The sequence below is a fragment of the Anguilla rostrata genome, chromosome 7 (genome assembly GCF_018555375.3).
Source record: "Anguilla rostrata isolate EN2019 chromosome 7, ASM1855537v3, whole genome shotgun sequence".
Classification (NCBI taxonomy): Eukaryota; Metazoa; Chordata; class Actinopteri; order Anguilliformes; family Anguillidae; genus Anguilla; species Anguilla rostrata.
The window spans coordinates 25,219,511-25,243,545 of NC_057939.1; the positions used below are offsets into that span (position 1 = coordinate 25,219,511).

Below are 24,035 nucleotides of genomic sequence, written 5' to 3' on the forward strand. Positions count from 1 at the left end.
TTTTCTCTCTCCATCTCCCTTTTTTTGTTGATGCAAATACTATTCTGATTCAGTTGCCATCTTTATGTAATGCTAAGGTTAATGGCAATATGCAGGCTCACAGTCCCCAGGCCAGAAAGTGTAGTAACAACTACCTGCCATGTGTTGCCTTCACTAGCCTGGTTACAGAGCCGTTTAGCATTGAAATATCTGGCTGTTGTTCAGCAGGCGATTGGAGGCTAAAATACAAGTACTCACCACTTACCGCAGGCTGTTCATGGGTATTGATTGGCCTAAATCAGTGCACAGACCTCTCACGGCAGTTGTTTGTCTCCCTACAGTTAGCCTGCAGAGATGAGGAAAGGAATCTGTCCTTTTCTACCTCTGAGGTATAATGTGGGTTTGTGACCTTCCTTTGGATCCACAATATTTGAATCAGTTGATAAAAATGAGTCACGGCACTCTGAAGCTTTGCTTTGCGTTTGCAGACACTCAGACGTTTCCTGTTCAATTGACATGATTCATGCATGCATTGTGTACACTACATGATTGCAGTTTAAATTTCACTGGTGTACAAAGACAGGATAAATATTATCCCTGATTTAGTCAGAGATGAAGAAAAGAGGTGGGGATAGACACAGGGAGCATGTGTATCATGAATAAAATTATACCAAAGGCTCTGGCTCTGATTATTATATCTTATTATTCATTACAGTTTCATGTCAGTTTTTTGCAGTGATTAACATTAGTATGAAAAGTAGCATGAACTTAATTTTGATACTGCTCTGACAGAGTAAATTGAACCACATTAGAGTATATTTAACATAGAACATTTTACTGTGTAGTGCTACGAATGAAATATTAGAACACTAATGCATGTGTGCAATGACTGGATGCCGAGTGGGCCCAGGTTTGGTCCCCTGCGTGCTTGGTGTGGTGCGAGATGCTGCCTTTTCTTCAAGGCAGAGACTGAACTCAGACACAATTGCAGCTCACATCTGACACCCACACAAAGGCCTCGAGTAGGCCTGCTTCATACTGCTAGATATGCATTACCTGTGGAGTTACATTACCTGAACATGGAGTCACTTTACCAGGGGACTTGTCACCTGGAAACATGGTCTGGACTTTATATTGAAGGCCAGTTTGTACACACAGAGATCATTTACCAATTTGGTTGCTCTCAACTTAAAACATGAACTCTAAGTAGTTAATAAATTCATAGGGAGTATATAGTAAATAGATAATATTTCCACTTGTTGTTGGCTTCCCACTTTGGTAGGGAAGAGACCGCATCATAAATCGGTCAATATTAGAATCTGACATCAATTCGGAGCAAGAAACCAGAATATAAAATCATGTATTTAATGATTACTTTTCATGCTAAAATTGGGATTAAACACCAAATTGGTGCCTGATTGCTATATTTTTATTTGTCTGTTTCTGCTTATATATATATATAGAAGATTACATCATTCATATTTAAAAGCAAGTATTGAATGGCAGTTTAGAAATTTAAGTGCTCCCAATGTGACAGGCTCTGAGTGCAAGAGACATACTGCTTCTGGTTGTGTGTTGCCTGAAGAAGTCATACTAGTATTAGACCAGACCAGTCTTCTGATCTTTGTAAAGTACGATTTTATTTCAATACCAACATAGAAATTAGTAAGATTCCTTTTTAAAAGAGTCCTATTTGATTCTATGTTAGTCCTTTAAAAGGCTATTGGGAAATTCTGGACCCCATTCCTGCTGCTGTGGGTGACATCAATGGTTAATTAACAGTTCTTTAAAATATAGTGAAACCCAGCCGAGCAAATGCAGACCGTCTTGTTATGTATTCATGACAAACCAATATGAATTATTCACTTGAGAATTATTTATATAAAACCTCTAGAACAAAATCACTCAAGACAGTGCACCAAAACCATATTTTGAAATGTAAAATGTTGACAGATACTCATTACTACTCCCAAAAAATGCATTACCTTGTTTTTTAACTTGATTTAATGTGATTTATTATCTTGGAGAAAACAACTGCATGACACCATCATCTTGTTTCCTGTAACAGGAAGTCAGGGGGGAATATGGTGGCAGATGACAGCTTATGTACAATCATGGGAATGCAGAATCGTACGCAATGTTTCTTCTCTCCTCCTGGCTGGGGGGGGGGGGGGGGGGCTCGGTTTAAAAACAAAACAATAATAATAAAAATGATTATTCACCAAAAAAGAGAACATGATTCTATTTCATGCAGGACTGGAAAGTGTATTTATTATTCAGAATTGTTGACAGATTATCTGTCATACTGAGGACTGTTGGAGTTTCGTAGGGCAGAACCGGGGGTATTATGCCGCTGGCCACAGTTTTGGACTCTGCCGATGCAGTGTCCCATTTTTGGGAGATTAAGCTCTGCGCTCCGTCTCTCCCCCCATGGAAATGAGGCGAGCGCGGTAAATAAATAATAAGGACGGAGCGAAAGCCTCTGAGGACTTGTGCGTGACTTCGTATGCGTTGGTCTACAGGGGGTTGTATCTAATGGTCTCCTGGGTCATTTTGGTTTGGGCTACTCAGCTCCTCGTGTCAGGCCTGAGTTTGTCCGCACTTATTTCAAGTAGTCACTAAAGTTGTTTACCGTACTGTGTGTGCGTGTGTGTGGGTGTGCATGCAAAATGAAAGATGCAGGAAAAAAACGGGTACCTATATATTTAGAAGTGTGTTAATCACCCCCCTTCCCATCTTTCCACACGCCAAAAAACTATTCAAGAAAAATTTATAAAACAGTGTAGTTGTAGAGTCTGTGGTTTAGAAGATGAAGAGGACTTAGCTATTCTGTGGGAATCATTCAATAGTATTGGCAAAAGAAGCAGCCTTCTATAATGAGAATAGGATTTAAGAATTACCACTGAGACAGAAATTCAATCAAAACTTTAAAGGAGAGCTCTGACACAAAGTAAACACTCATCCTCTTATATATTTTATTTATTTGGCTCTGTACTCCACAATTTTAGATATGTAATCCAACAATTCATGTGTGGTTAAAGTGCACATTCTCAGTTTTCAAGGGCATTTTTTATACATTTTGGTGCCACCATATAGAAATTACAGAACTTTTTATAAACAGTTTGATTGGCCTTAGAAGCATCTGTCAGTCGATAGACTAACGTTACCCGGATCCTGCTTTGCTACAGGTTTTTTGGCAGGTTTACAAATGTTTACTCAAGACACTTTGCTATATTTGCGATATTTGCACGTTTCCTATCGTTTTTGAAGATGAGTAAGTGATGGGGTTTTTTAATATGGGTTGTGAGGACCTTTGCTGGAAGTATTTACAGAGTTGTTTCCTGATTGACATGCATGGCCTCTCTCTGTCTCTCTCTCTCTCTCAGCATTGTCCAGCCCATAGAATGACTGCCCAAAAGAAGAAACAAAGATTATGAAGGTTTTGATAAAAAGGTATACCAGAAAAGTTATGTCACATCTATCTTCCTCTAGGGAAGAGGAAAAAACCAGGAGTGAAAGTAATGAAAAGATTATGAGTAAAAAATGAACAGAGAAGCAAAAACACACGGGGAAAAATAAGGGTGGAAGAGGAGGAACGATAGCAAGGGTAAGATGTATGGGTGGGAAGAAAATGAAAGAGGGTGAATATCAGTTTAGAGAGCTAAGGGGAAAAAGAGGTGTAGGAAGAGGGGGGTAAGAGAAAAAAAATATCATGGTACTGGGGGAGTAGGGGAAAAGGCATGCAGAGAGAGAAGAAAAAGGGAGGAAGATGATGGTAGAAAACTAGAGGGCAGAGTTAAGTAATAGAGGGCATTGAATGAAGGAGAAAGAAAAAGCAGAGACTGAGAGGCTGAGTGTCTATTAATAATATGTATTCCTTTTGGTTTCATTTTTAAAAATCTTTTTTTGGCATTATGCATCAGTTAAATATTTGTTCATCTGTTCATTCCAAGATATCTTCCCATTGGTTGACTTTTTCCCTGCACCATTTGAGTTTTTAATTCTGACTGCATATTTTTGAAATCTCACTTGTTTTTTTTGGTTTTTTTTTTGGAGGGGGAGGGGGGTGGCATTCAGAAAACAGAGAGCAAGATACATAGGGAAGGAGAGAGAGCGAGGATGAGAGAAAGGAGTAATCCCCTTAGATTTCTTGAAACCCACATCAACTACTCAAGAATTCAACAAATCATTGCGCTTCAAATTAGGGAGAACATCTTTGGTAAAAATGAGTTAAAGATTGACAGCTCATTGTAGCTCTATTCCTTATCAGATTTGAGAAAAATCTGGTCTAGTATTGATTGTCTCAGGAATCTTTGAAATGAATGATTGGCATCTAGTTGTATCATCTGTCAGCAACAAAAAACTTATACAAATTTTAAATAAACGACCAAAGGCTTTTACCCAACAATAAAGACCTATATAACACCAGGGGGAGGGAGGCATTGTTTTTTTCTGTCAACTGAATTTTATTTCTTTTCAAATGTTATTTGTACTTCACAATTTGAAGAACAGTTTACATTCATACTGTGTCATCTCTACATTTTGATGGAAATATATCAGTCAAATGTACATCCAGCAGAACAGTTTGGGGGCACCTTCATCCTCCTCCTCATTTTTCTTTATTTACCAGAAACCTTATAATTCTCTCGCATAATTTTATGTATTTATTAGTGTGTAATTTTCATTTCTGACAGTGATACAGCTCTTTCTTGCCATTTGTACCCTCGAAAGAAAAAGCCTCAGAGTTGAAATATTAATTTAGCTGAGGGATGAAGTGGCCCCCCACGTACGCTCTCCAGCAAAAGCCCTTTTTTTCTGGGGAATGTTATAGGATAAGAGGATGCACCCATTCATAAACAATTCCAACTATATGGGTAAGATTACTGCAGATTCAATATGCCTCAGGGTGATCAAGAAACCTTTAAAAATATATTCCAATCGATAATGCATCATTGTCAGCCTTCAACTGAGACCCTGTCCGATTGAGAGACTTTGTCTTAAGGCTCCTTGGTCTGTGCGTAACCAACAAATAACTCTGCAACAACAACCAACTCAGCTTACAACTGCGAAAACACCATGACGTCTACAGATGCATTACACACTGAACGCCTCACGTTCCCAGTGGTATTAAAACCAAAAGACTGCGCACGCGCGCAGGTTGAGCATTTATTTTAATGGATGAATTTATATAAATAAATAAATTAATCAATGAATTCTTTTTTCCCCGTTTACCAATGTACAAGGAACATTTCCCATTGCCCATTGTATCTGAGATTCCCACGCAATGAAAAATGCCCTACAAATACAATGTATTAGTATCTGTTATTATCTTTTTTTTTTAAATTGATAATGAATGGAATCGCGTTTCAAACCACTATCAATTATAATCTTAGTCAACATCATATTAATATTTTTTACACTGGATCTATGCTTCATGGTTATGTTGTGCAAAAGCCTCAGACATCACTGGATAATTTGATTAGGCATCATACCACGTATTTCAAATTCTTCCCCTGTTGTGCGTGTCGAGGCAGGGAGCGACTTCATACAACGGACTGTGCACGTGCGTGTGCATAAATTAAACTTGTTGGGATGCTTGGTAAGTAATAGAGGGCAGGAAGAGAGAACGAGGACGCAGCTATGTGCACGCCTGGTGCTCTCAAACGCATATTTCAAATGTTTTCACACCTCCGCGATAAATAATATATTGCACATGTTCGGAGTAAATAAGGCTTTTGAAATTCCGTAAATAACCATAATTGGTTTACATACGGCTTTCCCTATTTTGCGAACCTAAAACAAGTCTTGCTGCCGCCGTCGGTCGTTGACACTATTGAACAAAAACAACTAACTTTCTGTCTGAAATGTCACTCATCACGTCCATTTCAGCCACTGACGTTCAAAATACAATCATACAAACGATTGTACTTAAATGATGTACTGTGTCCCCATGCCGTTGGATATGAACTGTATAATGTAAATCAGTGGAGGGGTTAGCGCTTAAGCAACACGTTTTTTTAAAGCATATGACCATACCATTTCAACAGATAAATACACATAAAGTCAATGTCTACTGTTACAAAATATTACAACGTCACTGTAAGTATGTAATAACAACACAGTTTAAATATCTTATTAGAGCAATACATCATTTTATGTATTGATTTTTAGACAAATAAGTGAGCTAGTGTAAACCATTAGGGGTGAACGGCGCAAGTCTATCCAAGCAAATATCTGCCTCACAATCGTCCAAGTCACAGACTGAGTCAGTTGCAATTTCATTGTTATGAGAAAACTGTGATATTCTATCGAAGGTGTCCTCGTTGTCATCGATGCAGTCCACCACGTTTGGAATCATGTTCACATACGCGGTAACGATTTCTTTATGAAACAGTGTGTCTTGGTTATAAGAGACAAGCTCGTTGCTGATGTTTACAGTTTCAACTGGTGTCCTCGAGCAGAAATTACGACACCCTAGAAGACTGGCAAAGGCTTTTCTAAAGTCGGCATTGAATGCATATATAATTGGATTCAGAGAGGAATTTGTCCATCCAAACCAAACGAACACGTCAAAAGTTGTGTCACTCACACAAGGAAGTCCGGCTGTGTGGTCTGTCGGTGGTCTGTCACAAAATGGGACTATGCAATTTAGAATGAAGAAGGGCAACCAGCAGCAGACGAAAACGCCCATAATCACAGACAAAGTTTTAAAGACTTTGGTTTCCCTTTTAATGGACGTTTTCAAGGTATTGTGGTGTTGGCACTCGAGTCTGTTCGTCCTGCAACTTTGCGCGTGTTCTGCCGCGCGCTCTAAAGAAGATATCCTCCGTATCTGGATTTGAGCAATCCTATATATTCTTGTGTAGGTCACAATCATAATTGCTACGGGGATATAAAAACTTATCAAAGATGATGATATGGCGTATTCTCTGTTGAGACTAGAGTCGCAGTTTTCAGATTTTTCCCCAAAAGAGGTGCCATTTATCCAGACCTCCTCGTCGCTGGCTTTATGCCAGTTCAGCTGCACTGGTATGAACGAAATGAGTACAGACAACGTCCATGTCACACTGATCATTACAAAGGCCACTCTTTGAGTCATTTTTCTTTCATATCGGAACGGACTAGATATGGCCCAGTACCTATCCACGCTTATGATGCAGAGATTGAGGATGGACGCCGTGGAGCACATAATGTCGAAAGCCACCCAGATGTTACAGAAGGGTCCGAATGGCCAATATCCCGCAACCTCGGCCACTGCTTTCCAGGGCATGACTAGCACAGCAACAAACAGGTCAGAAACAGCCAGAGACACAATGAAAATGTTTGTCACTTTAGTTCGCAAGTGCCTGAACTTGAGGACCGCAGAGCATACCAGAATGTTCCCCAACAGAGTCCATAAGATGAGAAGAGAAAGCAAGCAACCAGTCACCGTCCGAACTATCAATTCTTTTTTGCCGTCTGTTTTTTCCGCCGATTCGGACGTGTTCCACATTATCTCTCCGATAAAAAACGGAACGGACTGAGTTTCGTGCACAGACAAGTATTTTGCTGGAGACCCCATGTGCTTTCTCAGGTGAAAAAGGAAGGTATAGATCCGCGTGCGTTGAAAGAAACAGCGACAAATAATTGGCAGTTTTCCTCCTGTGACATCGTGACATTAAAAAGGGGCTTCGGTTCAATTAGAGCCTTCCGATTTGCAAAGGATCTGCCCGGTTCAGACAGAGCCACCGCGGGCAGTTTGCAGGGCTGAATGAATGAAACTGCATCCTTGCCACAGAGTGCGCGCGTGGTGCTACCTATTCTGTGTGACCTGCCTTTCCAGCGTGCTGCAAAGGCACTGAAACTGACTGAGCTATTTTGAGGCCACGAGCGCATCTAGAAGGGGGGTTCCTTCACTTTCACAACCGCCCCCCCTCCTCGCGTCTGCGTTTTTCTGTGATGAACATTCTCAAGTCAACATAGCATGAACCACTAAATGCAAATAAATGTGTAGCATTAATTCAGGTTAGATACAAACGACCATCTAGTATCAAGGGCACGGATACGGAGTGGGCTATGTTATGCATACCTTTTTAAATTAACAATCTAATTAACTAAGATGACGTTACTGAGCGTGTAAATGAAGTCATTCGCTATACATGAAAATAACATTTTCACAGTGAGAAAAAGATTCATATTTTACACTCCCCACCCCCCCTCAGTTTTGCATAACACTAGGGTAATACTTATCTTTAAAAATGTGCGCAATCACCATTTAAATTATCTAGATGTCAGACTTGGACTGCTTTCGTTAGAGATTTCGAGAATTATACCATTTTGCCAAGACAGACTTATCACAGGAACAGATCAGCTTTCGTTTTATCAGCGATACTATTTAGAGCTGTCCGTGGTGCTGAACAGAATTTCTCCAGCGAAATTGTTAGACGTGTCATCACTTTACATGACTTCTCGACAAGACATCCTCCTCCGGATCATTATGTTTGTTTTGCCCCGTTTTACAAAAATTCCCCAAATATACCGGTATTCCGAAAGTACTCAAGTTACTTTTCTCTTTCTCTGTGTTTTAATTTTAAAGCAAAGAAGATTCAGAATGTCGAACCAATGCATCCCGGTGCTCTACAGATAGAAGTCTACAATAAATGCACAAGGAATAGATTAGACATATCGGCGAAAGTGATGGAAACATTTGTCATTTGAGTCTACAGGACATATATGCGCACTGCGTCTCGTTGTGTCATCAGAACCGCGGACGTGCTACTATCCAGGTTTCAGATCCGCTCGCGAGATGGCAACGACGGAGAACATTTGGTGTGTGTGTGTGTGCGCGTGTGTGTGTGTGTGTGTGTGTGTGTGTGTGAGAGAGAGAGAGAGAATGGGAGTGAGTGATATATGGGGGGGGGGGTGTTTGAAAGAAATGCGGTGAACAGTTGGACTGTAGGTCAGGAAGTACGTTGTATGATTGTCCTTTCCAGTTTGATAGCTGTGAGCCCCTATCTCCCTACTGTTGTGCCTGTCAGAATATCTCTAACAGATAGCAAGTGCGCCAAAGCCGGTGGGCACGCGCGCAGGGTTCCCGTCTGCAACAATAGCAACGCCAACTATTGCGCGTTTAGGTTTTCGGTAAACAGGTGGGTGAGGTTTCAGTACAACTCCCTGGGAATTCATAAGTTATTCAGATATGGGCAAAGGCGCTGTTTACATCTTGTGTCGTTTCAGTCTTTTGAAATGTATGGGGTGTATTCAAAAATGTAAGTGAAGCTATGGCAACAGGCGGCGAGCCACGGTGACTGAGGTGAGTCACAAAGTGACCTTTCTTTCAAAGCGTATGATGAACAACATGTATTTAACATTTTGCGATATGAATACTAGTTCAGGGTAAATTGCAACTCTGTTATTCTACCCAAGACCTACCATTTTAAGACCAAAAAAAGGAAGACATACTTTGAAAAATCTTCTTCGAGTTTTAAATTAGACAATGTTTGATCGCTTCCATAAACTATCCTTATGACCTGCCACAGAAAACTCTACTTTGTGTGTGATTGCTTCAATATTACTGCCAGAAATAAAGTTACAAACAAGGGCCTAGAATGGAAAAAAGATGAAGAAATATAGGTCTATACATTTCACAAGGATTAAGACACACAGTTTATCAAATTATTAATGAAATTCCTATTATATTAAAGATGAAGAATGCCTCACAGCAAAATGTTCCATTTTAAATCAGTTCCGATAGAGTACATTTTACACTGATGAGAGTAAAATTTTGGGCTTGTGGAAATTTCTGTTAAGAGATGAATTAACACTTCAACACAAGTGTTTTCACTTCTGCTATTCATGATATTTGTAGCAACCAGATCATGGGAAAACCACCACAGACATCATGCTGATTGAAAACTCATAGGTCTTGTGAACTTCCACAACAGTGTGCTTAGAACTACAGCACAATGAGAAGGGAGCACAGTAAAATGTCCAGCGTTAAACCAAAATGGTATATATAGTCCAAAAATGTGTCCATTCCATCATGGCAGTAGATCAATTCATTTTCTGTAGTACCAAGAATCAATATTGCCCTGTCATGAAACTTGAAATGTTTTGGACAACAAAAGACTTTAAAAATCAGATCATTTATTTTAAAACAAATAACTAAAGTTGTAGGAACTTCAAATATTACTTGAATTTTGTTTGGGTAATTTAGAAATAAAAGTAAGCAATTGCCTCAATAGCCTTCTGGATGTAATCTAAAGCATTTTACAAACCTGCTTGGGAAGGAAATGCCTCTTAGTCGCAGCTAACATTAAATAAGCCCACAGCTAGCCTCACCGAAGACCTTTCAAATCAATCAACTAATCAGTTTGTCTGCAAAACATATTATGTGCACTAACCTGCAGCACATTTGTGCATGTGGACCTGATTCCAACACACATACATAGACAAATATATAATACAACACATAGAGAGTCCCGCACCCCTTCTCCTATACAGTGAACTTATGAACAGCCCAGTCCTGAAAAAAACGTGTTGCCTTAAAGAACTGACATTTCTATTTGATAAATCATAACAAATACATCTGATATAAGCTTTTTATGAAGTATAATATCCAAACCGGTAACTCCCAGAACACTGCCCATGTTTTACGGCAATGCGTGTTACGTGTTTATATATATATATATATATATATATATATAATTTTTTAATTATTATTATGCATAGCTTAAATAGCCATACAGTCTGATACCAGTCACACTTTGGCTAGAAATATAAAACCCTGTCACCACCTAGTGGTGAATGTAAAGAATCCACACTCGTTTTTTTTTTTCTTACAGAGGTTTTATTGGTCACAATATTCTCTTGGGAAAGTGATAACATTCAAAATAAACTTTATGTGAAATAGTTAATGTTGCCTGAGAGAAAATTAATTACAGATATTAAGTGCAAATGATTTGCACTTACAGACAATCCCATACATACACACATCCACCCATCCACCCAAACTCATTACATTTTACATTATATTGCACTCTTATCCAGAGCGACTTGCAGAGTTTTACATTTTCATATGACATTTTTACAAGTTTAGATGGATTGTACTGTAGCAATTCAGGTTAAACATCTTTCTCAAGGGACCAAAAGTGCCCCAACCTGGGAGTCAAACCTGTAACCTGCAAGTTACAGATCCAGTTCTCTAACCATTACACCACACTGCCACCCCTTTTACAGATTTGGCCCAAGTGCATTCATTCACAGGCATTAGACCAGTGGGTATGCAACTCGCAACCCAATCAATTTACATAAAAATAATGAAGTGTAATTTGCATTAGAATGTTTGATGGGAACAGGCCATTCAACTAATCTAGACACATAGTTTTACCTACTGTTAAAACGGCATCTTCCCCAGCATCTTCCCCCAAGCCTCGTTTCAAATATCCGAGGGCTTTCTGATAAGTACTGGCAAACTACATGTTTCCAGAAGACAAGAATGTAAAACATTTAGAAATGTTCTGGGTCTCTCCCACCCTGGCATGGCAAAGAACTGTCATAATGTTTCCCTTGGTTTATTTTTATAGTACAGTGCATTGCTGCTGATGATGATTGCTGGTGATGTTTTTTCACTGCCACAGATTTACTGTAGTTAATATGCATTTTATTTCAATATTTTTTTTCCCTAGACTTGTATATGAAAATTCAATGCTGACCTTTCCCTGCATTGCACAGTTCTTCATATATAACTGGGTGAATTTACTAAAATTAAGTATTTTGGGTCCAGTGCTCATAAAACATCTCCGTGCAGGAGAGCTGATCATTAAAATATACAGTACATAAAAGATATAAAGGAATTAAATAATGTTTAAGTCTTTAAAATTACAAATAGTAATAATCAGCAAGCGTAAAATTATCACTTTTGGATTTAAAAAAAATCATTGCGTAGTGTTAATGAAGCTTCTTTGTGATCCTTGTGTAGAACACGATGCTTAGCATAACAAGAGGATGCCACAAAACCCTAAAAAAACCCTACTGTTAAATTTTTTTTATAAAAAGTGAAAAGAAATCCAAATATATATACCACACCATTTAGTTTAATTTGAAATATAAATATTACCCATATTTTTCCTTCCAATTTTCAATTTGTGTGTCTGTGTTTGTCGCCGAACCCTCCTGTCTAATCGGAAGAGCATTGACTAGGGATTCCCGATCCCAGGGGCCCCTTGTCTATGCTGGTTTCGTTCCATCCAGTCGCAATCCCAGAAATGTAACAAGCTTTTATTTTCCTCTTAATTACATGCATGTCACGTTTAGTGGGATTATTTACCTTCTAAAGCCATGTTCATATTGTGCTTATTGTGTTATATTGCAAACGACTGTGTAAACGGAGGTAAACTTTAAATAAAAGACTGAGGTGAATCAATACAGTGAACAAAAATGGTGAGTGTGAGAACACCTGGCCACTAAAACTAACCAAAGACAAATCAAAAAATGAGTCAAACCTGCACTGTGTTGATAAGTTAAAGGAAACTATTGATTTACCCCTTTCATTTGATAAAAAAGCTACCTCTCTTTATGTAATTGTTTGCAATGTAGTACAATATGCAAAATTGAGTACCATATCAACATGGGAATTTTATTCTTCATGGAATGCAAAGCTATTTCAGATATAGTATGGATTAAGAGGGTATATAATCCTTCTAAACATGAAAAGTACCTAATTAAGAAAAATGAGCAGCTTGTTAAAATTATGGGATAGTGAAGGTGGTTGGAACGAAAACCAGTATACACAGTGGGGGGCCCAGGACCGAGTTTGGGAACCACTGGTGTAGACAAACACATGCATACTCTCCTCTAAAATACATTTCATCACACTGGTGAATAGTAGACACTGCACTGACCACCAGCTAGGCACAGACACTGGCTGGGTTAGAGGAGAACACCAATGTGCACCTTGTTCAGGAAAACTGCAGGTGCCTGACTGACCAAAAGTTGGGTTACAGTAATGGGTCACATAGTTCCACCCAACTGTGATCCCTCCCTTCAGGCCAATTGCAGGTCCCTGTCGGTAGAGGTCACAGCCTGTACTGGCAGGGCCCAACTTGGACAGCAGACTATGATATCCATCCGCATACAAGAATGGTGGTTGATTGGGATGGGCAAACCAGCAGTCATCTGTAACACACTTCTAACAATGATGCCCAATAATATTTTACATTTCATTTTTTGAAAACAAAAATATGAACTTCACCACCAGTAAACCCACCATATTCAGAACTACCTGTCACAATGAGGAGATATTCCCATTTAAAACCCGGCAGTGGTAGAGTGGTACGTGTTTTTTTTGTGCATTTTGTGAGCAGACTTAGCTTACGCATGCTGGAATACTTCAAAGAGAGAAGCCACACAGTGCATGCGGTAGAAAAGGTTGAGGGGCATGGCAAAGTTCAGCACCATGGTCCAAATGGTAAATCCAAAGATCTCTTGCTCCATCCCGTTGTCGTACTGGGGCCGACAGCCAAACGCCGGCAGCAGCCACAGCTTCAGTAAAAAGAGAAAGAGAAGAAATGTCCAATGAGTAGATATACATACACAAACTAGTCGTGTGTCTTTTTGAACAAATGTTTTTGTTGAATGAAACGTACTGACTTCATTAGAGATTGCCCCACACTTCTAAATATTGTGCTTTTTTAATAAAATCGTCTATATGTCATATTGTTATAATAAATCCTTTGTCGGCTGCAAATGATTTTGTAACTTGCGTCACCCCAACACACCTTTCATTTTTATATGCAGACTAAATGTTGCGCAGACTAAATGTTGCGCAAACTTCCGTGAAACGCCTAACAACGGTGTATGCTATGTAGAAGTGCACAGTAGGTGACTTATATCCGGGAAGTTTCTCACTGAACCAGTTCAAGAATTAGCTTGCATGACCAAGTTGGGTTAAATTGCAATAAAACTTGCAATCAGAATTTTTTTAGTATTCGCTTGTGTACTGCCCTGGAGCGGAAGCCTGTCAGGCTGGTCTTTCATGTTTCATTCAATTTGTTAAAATTACAAAAGACATGTCACAGGGATGTTTACAATGCAGGCTATATTATTTTGCTTGTCCTTAGAAACAGCGTTGTCCTTAATCATATAATATGAACAGATCGTAGCAATAAAATTATTCGCAATTTATATTAAGCAATTAAATGATGATGACTTAACTGCAAGTCTTTCTGTCAACAACAAAAAATCAAGACAAACAGAATTATATGAATATAAAATATGGATCAAATCAGACTTGAAAATCTAATAAAGGTAGCGTATTCCAAGATCAACAAATGAGAAGTTACAGTAAAGAAAAGTAATAATAATATGAATAGAGAATAATTAAAATAAACACATGAATAGGAAAATAAACAAAATTTAATTACAAAACTCCTCTGGGACTTTGGTTGGTTACACAAACAAATGTAGGCTACATAGTCTATTTATTTTACATACTGAGTAATTTACAAATTGGCATTTATGAAGACCTGCTGTCTAACTTTTTATGCAACCATACACAGCCAGGACCTCATCAGTCATCGCCACCGAGAGCCTTTCGTTCAAGTTTCATACTGTAGCTACCAGTTAGCGCCGCCCACTTTCCCAGAGTCCTAGGCAGCCCAGCAAGATTAAGACTGATAATGTAGAATCAATGTTGTTACAATTGCTAAAAATGTTAAAGCGGTATACTCGTAAACTGCACTTAGCAGTAGCTTCTGTTTAGACAGTTATTGAACTAAGGGTGAATTCACGCCATGTGAGAGTTGACTATGTGTGGGAAAGACGTCATTTCGCTTACTGGAGCTGTTAACCTCACTGGTAGACATATCTAAGCGGGAGAAAAGAAATACAGTCTCTCTGAAGTGTTATGCTGCGTTGGTGTGAGCACCAACATTCTGCCAGGAGCTGTAAGTGTATAATTTGAGCTAGAGCCGGAGGGAGGAGGGAACTAAAAAGTAAATATTATATTTATACATCATGTTGATGTACTGACTCGAATGTACCAATTCATTTTAAAGAATCTAACTTCCCAACACTAACACCAATCAGAGAGAATTCATACAATGCTAGAATGGCTGAATCAAAGACAAAAGAACAACCAAAAATTATTCAAGCGGTACAACAGAGAAGAGAAATGTTTTTCTTTGTTGTTAAGCTAAAAGCAAATTTTCACAAAAGTGAAAAATAAGTTAATTCTAAATCCAAATGTTTATTGACAAGTCCAAGCATAAGCCTTAAAAAAAGGAATTAAGCCAGTCTTACCGAACAGTTGCACAGGAACAAGAATATGGCGATGTTCCTCAGAATTAGCCTCGTCCTGTCTTGCGTTCCTACCCTACTTCGAATTACATGTAGTGCAGGCACTTGGTGGTGCTCCTGATCCTGGATGGAGTGGACCATAGTCCCATTCTTCATCTGATTGCGGTCCAAGGAGTTGTACACATTCTCCTGGTTCACAAAGCCCTTGTTGATGATGCCACTGCGGGGCGGAACCTGGGAGGACACAGAGAATATTCCGGAAGGTGCCTCCTCCTCCTCGTCCTCATCCTCTGCCTCCTCAATGGCCTCCCGCTGGCGGTACAGCGACTCGATGATGAAAAGGTTCTGGACGTACTTCTCCAGGATAAGCAGGAGAGAGTAGGCCAGGATGATCCAGCGGTACCTTGGGTTATTATGGGCAGCTACTGCGGCAATTATGCTGCACCAGGACATTAGCCAGGTGCCCATGGACGCGCCAAACAGCAGCTCAGTGTCCAACTTCCGCGACGGGTTCTTGGAGGCGTCCAGGGGCCGATTGTCTATCCTGTAAAGGACCAAGCCGATGATTCCCGCCGTGCACATGCAGGCCAGCATGGTGATCCCGTGGCAGTAGAACATGGAAATGGCTGCCCTGTGGGTCTCCAGTGATTCCTCCACCTGGATGAGGTATATCACCAGGACGGTGATGGAGGCGGCTAGGGCCACCAGGCCCAGGACGGGGCCCAAAACCAGCCCTGTGAACTTTGGCCTGTGCCTCACCCTCTTGTGCTGGGGCTCGATGGTGCGGCCGATGTTCTTCCACATGACGAACAGCATGGCGGAGACAAAGATGTGGTACTCAATGTTGAAGGGGAACAGGTAGTACAGGCTATTTGAGAACATGGAGCAAGCACTGATGGTACACTCACAATGCAGCTTGTCGTGTCCTAGGAAAGAGAGAAGGGCATATGGTACATCAGTGCGGTATGCCTTTATAAGGAAATGTAAGACACTATGAGGTTCTGAGTGATACCACCAAGTTATATAACCTTCATAAACACTGTGGGCTCATGGGGTTGTTGGCAGCGATTGCAGACAGCAAAACTGCTGCAAGAACAGTAGTGTCAAAAAAAACCACCCTCACCCTGTCAATACTGCACAATTAAAATGGCTTTCAAAAATAAAATAATTTTTTTTATTTATTTTTTTTTAAACCTGAACTATGCGGTCTACAGATGGTTGTGGCCTTAAACAACTCCGAGGAGCGTTTATGTCAGCAGCCAGCTCTGATCCCAAGGATACTTGAAGAGAAAATTCAAACTTCTGGAATGCAAGGTTCTGTTGTGCTCAAGTTTGCTGAAGTAGGAAGTAGGAAGAAAAATATAGAACCTTACTGGCTGGTCATTCTTGGTTACTGTAATTTCAACAGCACAAAAATATCTGGCCACAAAATCTGCTCAGATAAATCCAATTGAAGCTGAAGAATGTGTGTTGATGAGAAACCCAAGAGAAATGCATGGACAATTACGCTTATGACTCCACTTTCCACCTACCCTACCCTAGCATCCAATAAAGCAAACCTTCCAGTGAGCCACTACATTTGGCCTTTCGCTACGAGAAACGCTGTGTGGAATGCCTCACCTCCTGTATAGTTGATAAAACCCAGTGCAGCCAAGCGTTTTTCATGGGCTTCCAGAAAGTGCTGGGACTCGGACATCGCCCCATAGCACCATAGAAGCAAGTTCGTAAAGACGGCATGTATCACTCCGAATCTAAACAAGTAAAATGTGTGAGGCCAGTAGATCACATCATGACAATACATTAATCATGTAACATACAGTACAGGCAAAGTATTTTATTTTATTTTTTTTTTTTAAGTTAAATTGACTGAAATCTTATCTACTTTACATTTTTAAAACCAGCGGAAGCTTGGTATCATTGGCCAGCAGTGCAAGTAAATTAGGCACTAAAGTTTCAAGAAATATGGCAAAGGAGTTACGCTTAAATGTGCAGGGCCAAGTAAATATATTGTAGTAAGGTTATTCCCAGTGAGAAATTGCAAAGAAGCTTAAGATTTCCAGGGGAAAGTGTTCAGTACACACTCAGAAGGGTCCTGCTGATGAGCAGTCATGTTAAAAATTGACTGCCCATCAGCAGGACCCTTCTGAGTATGTACTGAACACTGGTCTTAAGCTTCTTTGCAATTTTGTGCTGGGAATAACCTTCTTGCCACAATACGTTTACTTGACCCAATACATCTAAGCCTAACTCCTTCTTTGCCATATTAATTGCAATTAACTGAGATAGTGGTACAACTTGCTGTGCTGTGTACATCCATATTTGTGTAATCCGAGTAGGAATCACAGCCGTTTTTATACCTAGTCCCCAATTTTAGGGGAACAAAAGTAATGAAACAAATGGCTGTGCAGCCGTTTCTCGGCCAGCTACATGACATTGCATCATTAGTTCATGCACAAGAAAGCTAAAAGGTGTAGAGTTGCTTCTAGGTGTGGAATTTGCATTTGGCATCTGTTGCTGTTGTCTCTCAACATGAGGACCAAATAAGTGTCACTTCCAGTAAAGAAGGCCATCATGAGGCTGATAAAATCAGAATAAACTGATCAGAAACAAACAAAACATTTGCCGTGTCAAAATCTATTGCTTGATACATTGTATTGAAAGACACTGTCCATACAGGATGCACTGGTGAGCTCAGCAATAGCAAATGACCTGGTAGACTATGGAAGACCACTGTAGCAGATGACTGAAGAATACTTTCAATTGTGAACCCCCTTTTCAACTGACCAACAAATCAAGAACACTCTCCTGTCAAGACTACCATAAATAGAAGACCATAAGAGCATAACTACAGAGGGTTTACCACAAGATGCAAACCACTGGTAAGACTCAAGAACAGAATGACCAGGTTAGAATTTGATAAAGTACATTTTAAAAATTTTAGCATTCTGGGACAAAGTCTCAAACAGATGAGACAAGTATTAACCTGTATCAAAGTGATGAAAAGAGGAGAAGTGTGGAGAAAAACTGCTCATGACCCAAAGCACCCCCTTCATCGATGAAACAAGGTGGAGATAGTGTTATGGCTTGGGCATATATGACTACCAGTGGAACCGTCTTAATTGATGATGTCACTGGTGATGGTAGCAGCAGGATCAATTCTGAAGTGTACAGAAACATCTACTCAGATCCAAACAAATGCCTCAAAATGCATTGGATGTCATTTCACCTTGTAGCAGGACAATGACCCCAAACATACCGCTAAACAACCAAGGACATTTTCGCGGCCAAAAAGTGTAATGTTCTTGACTGGTCGAGTCAATCACCCGTCCTGAATGCATTTCACTTTCTAAAGACTGAAGGCAAAACGCCCCAAAAACAAACAGGGAATCAAGATGGCTTCAGTGCAGGCCTGGCAGACCATGACCAGGGAGCATGCTCAGTGTCTGTTGATGTCTACGGGTCACAGACGATAGGAAGTCAAATGCAAAGAATTTGCAACCAAGAACTAAATATTGTTACTTTATTTCAGATTGTTAATGTGTCCGATTACTTTTGCTCCCCTAAAATGGAAGAATGTGTACAGCTGTAATTCCTACACAGATCAACCGATGTGTATGCAAATACTCACAAATTAAAGCTGACCATTTGCACTTTAACCCCATATTATTTTTTTTCCAAATCCAATATGCTGGAGTACAGAGCAATACAAAAATTGTATCACTGTCCCAATACATCTGCATTTGACTATATAATGGAAAACGGTAAACTGCATTAGCTCTATCAATTAATCGGTCTACTGTTTCACAAAGCAGGATTACTGAATTAGCTGGCTAAAACCCAGAACCCTCCCAAATCTGGAACATAGACTGAAGTAAAAGGAGCTTTTTTTTTTTTTTTTTAAACTCAGCACAGTTATCCAGCTAACCCCGTAATCTTGCTTTGTGAAACAGAGTCCAGCCCTTTTCAAATAAGATTGGACACCCACGGCATACATAAAAACACATCTATTAATGGCACTCGCACAAATAAGCATTTTCAAATAAACAAGATTAATTTACAATCTGCCACTGGAATCTTTAGATAAATAGCTGAGTCAGCTCTTTAGTAAAGGCTTAGTATGGTCAATATTAAATACGTTGTAGACGTTACCAAAATATACTATAAAAATGATTATACCTTTCAAAGGTCTGAAAAGTCTTAATCACGTCCTTGATGTGAAACCAAAGGAAATACACCTGAAACATGATACATTTTGTTATGTAAAACACACATGCACAAACAGACATTCATTCAGTGTGTAGCTTGTCTCATCCTGTCATCAGAAAAACTAAATAATATTAAACTGACAGTCTGAGAGCAATACAGTAATAATAAAGCTGACACACTGCACTTTAACCTCATATTCCTTGTTCATTCCAAATTCATTCCAAATGTGCGGGAGTACAGTCAAAACAACAAAAACTGTGCCAAGGTCCAATACTGACAGGAAGGAAGGCATCTGTAGCCTACTGGTATAAAATTACCAACCGATACATTGCAATATTAAAGTTTCCACTGGTCAACTGGCAAGTGACTCGGAATGCAACAAAACGGGTTTTGTAAGACTGCCATGCAACTTTAACAGTGAATGTTGAGGAACAGAGAAAAAAGTTATTACCTGTGATACTGTGTGAAGTACGTGGAGGACAGGATAAACTACCGATGTGGGCGATAGGCATTCTTTATAACCCACGTAAACAGCAATGCGAAAAGCATCCATGATCAGGGAAAGCACAGCAAGAATTGTCAGCCCACCTGTGAGAAAAATGACATCAATGTATGTGTTTTCACGCAAACAGTGAAGAGAAATGTAACATTTTATGCAAAAATTTTCTTCCTCAGTTTAACCTGTTTAACGTGTAGGGGATGACATTCTGAAATATATTCAAACCAAACTCAGTGTTACTATTGTTATGAAGCGCAATGACTTACATATTTTTGCAGCTAATTTACAACAGAATAACTCTTAATTAAACTCTATTTTACATAGTCTTTAAGGTCGAGCTGAACAACGTAACCTATAGTTTATTGCAAAAGCCCACAAAAAGTGCGTAGCCTACAACATGCGTATGTGTCCCTTCTTTGCCGTTTCATTATGTTGGCGTGAAGGTGAGGTTCGCCAGTCGGCGTATTAAGTACTGGACAAAAGGCTATACTATAGATTAAAAGTAGGAAAAGTGCTCACACGTCTGCGTGATCAAAAAGCTTGCTCGGCAATTAACCCATAGATAATGAACCCTGCTGAAATTGCTTGTGCATGTCTCGAAGTTTACGGATGCAACGCGTACATAGTTTGAGTTAATTCCATTTCATTTCAGCAACTTCAAAAATTGAACAGAAATCAATCTATTGAAAAATCATCAAAAGAACAAAACTGGATTTTTTTCAGAACTAAGAATTTAATTACAGTCCATTTCTTTAACTTAATTTTGTTTAGCCTCTGAAAAGAATAATTGATAATAAAGTTAAGTGTAGGCCTACCTCTTAGCCAGCGCGTTCCGGCGTGCGAATCCTTTTCTGGAAGGGAATTTTTCTGTCGGTCCTTTCGAACGACATACCATAGCATCCACAGTAGTTGAATAATCATAAGTGTCGCGATAAATGACTGCAAGTGCCATTCCTTGACTGAGGGACCGTGGTACCAGACGCCCAGCATCAACGCACCTCCGAACAGGAGCAAATTAATCCCGTACTGACCACTGAGAATCTCCCCGCTCTTTCTCGGGAAATCCTGCGCGATCAGTTTAACTCTCCGCTTGTTAAATCTGTCGCTTTCGTTCTCCTCGGTGGAGGAGGGCGAAGAACTGTGGCGTTGCTTGTTTATGCACATGATAACCAAGTTGTCGTTCTCTGCCACGGACGCCAGATCCGTGATATTTAAATCCTTCAAAGAGTCCTATATATTGAAATGAACAATGGACAGTATATATATTAAATTAAATGCATTTGTGAAGTGTAAAATAGCTAATTATTATTATTATTATTATTATTATTATTATTATTATTGTAATTCCAGCATCCCATTAAAGAAACAAAGTTAAAAGTTGAACGAACCTTCATGTTTGGTCAATCCAGTCACTTTCGCTAGGAGAAAATAAAAGTGAGTCTCTTCAGTGCAAATTAAGAATGGAAATAAAAACACCCGACAGTATAAAAAGCACTATTTAACTAACTTCAGTCCCGCTTCGTCTTTATCTCCACGCTGACTCGTCGACAATAAATTGACTATCTTATATAGAATTTAAGTAGACCGTGCACAACCACAGAACCACATCAAGGTGTCGGTGAGAACTACGGATTTACGATGCCAGCAATTCCTTTATTTTACATTTCTTGGAAAGTGAATCACTTCATAGAGTCGTTAAACTGGTTTTAGGTTCCAGAAGCATGTAGGCTACACGCCCAGATAAATAAACTTGACAAATTGTTAACTCAAGCAGTGCGTAACATACCGTGTAAATCACATCCGCCTATCACCCGGCCAATAAGCCACTTTGACCTTTATTTCAGACTCATCCATGTGTTAAATTTGCCACGCCTTCATGCATACCGTAGCCTACTAAAGACAAACCGCATAAACCGTTGAACTCGTCATGCTCTATGCAGCGTAGGCTACGTTTACGACGTGATATCTTGTAGTTTAACCTTAGGCTACTTGTAAAACAATTTGCGAAACAATTTGTCTGCTTATGTCCAATTATGTGATGAGTGTTGATTTGGGAGGGACTTGATTGACAACAACTCAGCAGACATATAGGCCTATGTAATTTCATGTAATATTTATGCATAAACACTTCCCAAACTCTGCATTCTTTAAGCGTTATTTTTCCACAACAATACAGAAACGAGATTAGGCTACAGAAAACAGAAAACGCTATATGGTCTTTGATACTGATGTTTAAAATAATGATAAGTAAAATAAATAAGTTATTTGTTACGCTCTTAAATGTGGGTCTAAGAGATTTGGATCGTTTGACACGTAGGCATATCCTCAGGGGGATTTGTCAGAAAAGTTGTATGCTTGAAGCGTTCTTCTATGACTGCCAGAACTTGTTTGAAAGAATAAAATGTCATTAGTCTGTCTGAGGAATCCTTTGACCACAACGTTATCTCGTAATCAAATTGGAATCTTACCAGAGTTTTCCCCCAAGATCCCGTGTCATACATTATGTGTAATAAAAGCTAGATATGGTAATGAGCCAGTTGAATGTTTCAAATATTTCACCATTGTTTCCTCTAAAAATGTATGTTTGAAAATGTATGAAGTCTAGACAAAAAGAGAAACCATTTTGCTGAATTATCCAATAAATATCCATATAATTATCTGTTAATTAGCTGTTAATTAATTAGTTGTTTGCACCCAGTATCAGTAATCTGTGGAAAGCGTGTCAATTACAATGAGAACAAATTTGGAAATGGTGCACTGGGGGAAATATAGATTGTGGGTCTGTTTTTTGAAAGGATTAATGAGGCGCAGATTCAATGCCTCAAAGTGAGTTAAATAGCCTAGGTAAATAAAATTTTCTTCGAATAGTGTTTTTTGATGAAGACCCGCCTTCTTGAATTACGCTAGATAAACCGCTCGTAGCCAACTATAATTACGTTTGGCCCGATTTAACGCCTGATCTATATTTTGGGAAGTAGATGTTGTTGGTGTAGGTCCAACCTAGTTAGCTTCAATTTCTATTGGATATTGTGAGTTATTTTAAGATCTATTAGTATTTAAAGTCAGAATCATTCATTAGAGGTATGAGTAAATTCTCAGTACAATAGTCGCGCCTTCACAGCTAGGTAGGTAAAACACGGCTTATAGTTTAAACAGGTTATATGCGCCACTTACCCAATAGGTTAATCTTAGCTAAGCCCTATGAAACCTACGATCTCAAAGCAAATATAAACATGAGCTTATAAAAAAAATTTTTGTTCGTTTGTTTCTCACCCTCCTATGGTCTCACTGAAGCAAAGTGTTGATGGCTGGCTGAAGTTGGTCTTGGTTCCACAAAAATTCTGGATACCAAAAGTTAGATACCAAAAATTGAAAACACCATCACATCACCTCTCAGTCTTTTATATCTTCTCCGCTCACACAATTGCTTTATGGCATCATGAACTATCTAAATGCCGAAATAGATCATATCAATCTCATTTCCATGATGTCCCTCAACCACACCATTATTTATCTCTCACCGACTCATCAGTTGATACAAGTTTTCACCCTCCTCGGTTGCTTTGTGGTTAAGGTTTCCAAAGTGGCCCTCTGCGAGCTACTATGGTTTCACAATTGGCGTTCAGCATTTATAGCCTGCTGCCAGACGCACGGTGTCCCTCTTTGTCTCTTCCCATTCCTTCCTTCCTTTGTAGGCTACTCTCCACAGGTGCTGACTTCTTGCACAATAGTTATCCCTTTACGCACTTTTTTTGTTCCTGATGATCTTATCTTCAGTGCAACAGACTACGCCGTCCACACCCTTGTCTTTCCTACTGACTTCATCTAAGTTGCTCGACTCTGTCCTCTTCTGTCTTTAACCATTCCTGCAAACAGCCACCTCTGTGTGGCATGGTTCAAAGCCAGGTCCCAACACCGTGGGACCCCAGTTACTTCACAACTTGGCACAGAGGCAAGGTATTTCCTTATGCTCCTTTTACATATTTATAGGATTATCTCCTGTGCACAGTGAAATATATCTTAAAGCTGTTAATATTATTTCCTCTAACTTGTTGTGTTCTTTACAGCTCTTAGG

The 24,035-nt window shown here is 39.4% G+C and overlaps 2 protein-coding genes across 4 annotated transcripts; both read right to left on the reverse strand.

Annotated features, from left to right (window-relative positions):
* Positions 1-2,962: 2,962 nt before the first annotated feature.
* Positions 2,963-8,756, reverse strand: drd5a (dopamine receptor D5a). The gene has a single exon (XM_064343871.1). The coding sequence runs from the start codon at positions 7,538-7,540 to the stop codon at positions 6,164-6,166; it is 1,377 nt and encodes a 458-aa protein (XP_064199941.1). The 5' UTR covers positions 7,541-8,756; the 3' UTR covers positions 2,963-6,163.
* A 2,028-nt stretch (positions 8,757-10,784) lies between these two features.
* Positions 10,785-22,550, reverse strand: LOC135259452 (proton channel OTOP1-like). 3 transcript variants are annotated; one of them, XM_064343874.1, is made up of 8 exons: positions 22,429-22,550; positions 21,349-21,378; positions 20,776-21,190; positions 19,913-20,049; positions 19,432-19,490; positions 16,876-17,006; positions 15,259-16,181; positions 10,785-13,500 (listed from the first exon to the last, which is right to left on the reverse strand). In XM_064343874.1, exons 2-8 carry the CDS (start codon positions 21,352-21,354, stop codon positions 13,330-13,332), a joined length of 1,842 nt encoding a protein of 613 aa, XP_064199944.1. In that variant the 5' UTR covers positions 21,355-21,378; positions 22,429-22,550; the 3' UTR covers positions 10,785-13,329. The 3 variants fall into 3 exon arrangements, with proteins under 3 accessions (XP_064199944.1, XP_064199943.1, XP_064199942.1); XM_064343873.1 differs by lacking the exon at positions 22,429-22,550 and adding an exon at positions 21,747-21,904; XM_064343872.1 differs by lacking the exon at positions 22,429-22,550 and adding an exon at positions 21,468-21,727.
* Between the last annotated feature and the right edge of the window lie 1,485 nt (positions 22,551-24,035).